Below are 3,631 nucleotides of genomic sequence, written 5' to 3' on the forward strand. Positions count from 1 at the left end.
TTCCTGATAATATTGCCTAAAGGAAGTATATATAAAGTGAATAGGATTGGTCGCAGCACAGATCCTAGTGGAACTCCATGACTAACTTTGGCGTGCATGGAGGACTCATCGTTAACATGTACAAACTGAAATCAATCTGATAAATAGGACTTAAACCAGCTTAGAGCAGTTCCTTTAATGCCAATGAAATGTTCCAGTCTCTGTAATAGGATCTGATGGTCAATGGTATCAAATGCAGCACTAAGATCTAATAAAACCAGTACAGAGACAAGTCCTTTGTCTGATGCAATAAGGAGGTCGTTAGTAATTTTCACCAGTGCTGTCTCTGTGCTATGATGAGCTCTAAATCCTGACTGAAAATCCTCAAATAAACTATTGCTCTGTAGAAAGTCACACAGCTGTTTAGCAACTGCTTTCTCCAGGATCTTAGAGAGAAAGGGAAGGTTAGATATAGGTCTATGGTTTGCTAAATCATCTGGATCAAGGTTGGGCTTTTTCAGAAGAGGTTTAATTACAGCTACTTTAAAGTACTGCGGTACATAGCCTGTTGATAAATATTGACTAAGGGTAAAACTTCTTTAAGCAGCCTAGTCGGGATGGGGTCTAAGAGGCAGGTTGATGGTTTAGATTTAGTTTAAATTATCGAAGTTAGTTGGTAAAGATTGAGGTAAGCAAAGCAGTCTAAACATTGAACACATCAACAGTGCGTGTGATGCCTGGATGAGAAACAAGCCTGATTGCCTTGATTTCAAAGTTCAATTAAGTGACGTGCCACTTAATGTCTGCTCTGTCAGCATTATTGTTTTGATTGAAAGTATTGATTTTCCAGATTTTCAAGGCATGATTGTTTTTATTTTTATTCCTAGTTTGAATTTGAACTTAAAATCCATATTCACAATTAAGTATTTGTCCTGTTTTTTTGATAATCCAGTGTGACAACTTACCTGCCGACAGGGCAAACTGTAACAAGTGGACACTCTCTATTCAACAGTCTACAACTCCATAATGAGATAAGATATGAAGATATAATAATTACAAAATATGTGCCCAAGACTTCATTCTTTCATTTGGTATGACATTCATAACACTCTGATGTACAGTGCCTAGTAAATGTTAGACAGTGTGAAAAGTGTGACAACATATGCCGCTCTCCCCTACTGATAATTATATTAATACTAATGATAATAATTATAGGACTAATAATAACTGTACCAGCAGATGTTGTGCAGGAACAGGAGGGCAGCAGGTGACGCCTCTTCTTCTGTTCACAGGTATAATGTGAGGATTAAAGTTGCAGGATCATGCAGAAAGGCCCATTACTATGTGTAGAGTAGCTTTAAACCTGATGTAATCACAGTCTTGAATCCAAATGCAAGTCATTATCCTAGAAAAACCTTTTACATATGCTGAGAATTTGGAATATTTGTTTTGATATGAACGCATGAATGCATGTCACTACAAGCAGAGACACACAATGTCACTCCCACACAGAGGAAGTTGTGTATTATGCTGCATTTGTCCCGCCTCCTGAGTTCCTTGGGGGATGGGTCAGATTGTTTTCCTGCAACAGATCCGGACTTGCTTCACTTCTGCAGAGTCACAGGACGTAAGTTGAGCTGTTAAACTGTAACTGATTTGTACATTTACAATAGATCATTTATACATTTTTGTCTTCTTGAGAGTGTTGTTGAAACCAGACTTGTTTTTAAACCCACAGGCACAGTTATAAACTGAACAGAATAATAAACTAACTTCTATCTCTTCCTCACTATTTAGTTGTAAACCAGCAGAGATGGCAGCGCTGATGGAAGACGAGGTATTTATGGCTTTCACCACCTATGCTGCTTTAGTCATTCTGAAGATGCTGCTGATGGCGCCCTTGACTTCTTTTTATCGCTTTACGAGAGGGGTAGGTAACACTAATAGTGTCTAAATCTGTTTAAACAAGAAATGTCTGTTTTACACACGTTTTCATGATTGTATGTACAGGGTAGCCTATGTGCAGGGTAGGATTATATGTACACAGTACATAAGGTCCCAGGATGTGTTTAGCCTAACTTAGTATCCTAACAACTTAACATCCTAAAAGCCTGTAAGGCTTTCATCCTGATTAACAGGACTCCAAAACCTAACTATTTTACAAACCCACCATGGATAGCGCTCTACAATCCTACAATCAGAATAAAAGGTCATGTACACAGTTTAACTGAGGTACAATTCAGCTTTAAAGGAGAATAACTGAAATCAAAACTGAAATCACAACTGAAATTCAACTTAATTAACTGTTAACTTACTTAATTAGACTTAATACGATTTTAACTGACTAGTTTTTCCATATTCTCTTTATGCATTTCTATTTCTACATTATAATATGGAACTTTCAACCTGACTCTGGTATACAGAGGCAGAAGCAGACTACAGACTGATGTATTATCTTTCTCATTTAGGCTTTCGCAAATGAGGAAGATGTGGGCAGAAAGTCTGAAGAGGAGAAGAAGAAGCTGCTGAGAACCCATCCAGATGTAGAGCGAGTTCGAAGGTGAGATGATCTTGCCATGAAATGAAGACGCTACAGCCACTTACACCTAAAGTTATAATTGATACACTGGTATTTCATCAGAAAACATTATCAGAAATGTTGTGTGGGCCACTAGTTATAGTCCAACAAGTCAGTAAGACAGATCTATTAATTTCTTTTTTCTCTTTACTTATATGGATTTTTAAATTGTAGTAACACCTGTCATTTAGCACCAATTTTTGAAATTACATTTAACAATTTGTTTTTTTTTTACAATTTACATGCAAAAAAACCTCCACTAATTTGATGTTGTCCACTGAATGATATCCCTATCCCTGCTGGAACAGCATTTAGCTCAGTCGAAATGGTCAGATCCTAGAAAAGAATGAGAAATCTAGTTTAGTTTATATTATAAAGGATAAGAATACTAAATATTGACTAATAGTACAAATCATCAAATCGATCAAACCGTGAGTCACAGTGCCTCTCACCTAGTGTGTGCTTAGCTCCAGACCCCTTTAAACAAACAGATAAGCAGGTTTAGAAAATGGATGGATGAACGGATTATATAGTCATATGTTCTGTTGTAAACTCCTTACACTATATACCACGTTGTAATATATTAATCGATGCATTAGTCATGTTGCACGTTCTAGTCAAAGGGTATGTTGTGTGTTTTTGAACTAATAATAATAATGAAAAGCTTCATTTCATTTTGTTTCTGTTCTCAAGGTGTCACCAGAATGACCTAGAGAACATTATTCCCTTTGTGGTGATTGGCCTACTCTATAGTCTGACTAGACCTGAGCTTTCATCTGCTCTGCTTCACTTCCGCGTCTTTGCCTGCTCTCGGTTCTTCCACACCATCGCTTATGTTTGCGGTCTGCCTCAGCCCAGTAGGGCTTTGTCCTGGATACTGGGCATGCTGGTCACCTTTTCCATGGCTTACAGGCTGCTCAGCACAGGCCTCTTCCTTTAGAGATGATACAGAACCAGTAGACCATGACCTCTTCTCCATAAGCTCATGTTTCAACATGAAACCTGAATCTGTTTTATACTTCACCCTTTCTGCAGCTATGTGCTTGATTAATAAATGTTCATTGCATTCCCTTT

At 37.7% G+C, this 3,631-nt stretch overlaps 1 protein-coding gene across 1 annotated transcript; it reads left to right on the forward strand.

Moving 5' to 3' along the window:
* Positions 1-1,430: 1,430 nt before the first annotated feature.
* On the forward strand, positions 1,431-3,625 carry LOC123985066 (microsomal glutathione S-transferase 1-like). The gene is made up of 4 exons (XM_046072418.1): positions 1,431-1,606; positions 1,777-1,909; positions 2,448-2,539; positions 3,251-3,625. Exons 1-4 carry the CDS (start codon positions 1,446-1,448, stop codon positions 3,495-3,497), a joined length of 633 nt encoding a protein of 210 aa, XP_045928374.1. The 5' UTR covers positions 1,431-1,445; the 3' UTR covers positions 3,498-3,625.
* Positions 3,626-3,631: the final 6 nt, after the last annotated feature.

The sequence above is a fragment of the Micropterus dolomieu genome, linkage group LG16 (genome assembly GCF_021292245.1).
Source record: "Micropterus dolomieu isolate WLL.071019.BEF.003 ecotype Adirondacks linkage group LG16, ASM2129224v1, whole genome shotgun sequence".
Lineage (NCBI taxonomy): Eukaryota > Metazoa > Chordata > Actinopteri > Centrarchiformes > Centrarchidae > Micropterus > Micropterus dolomieu.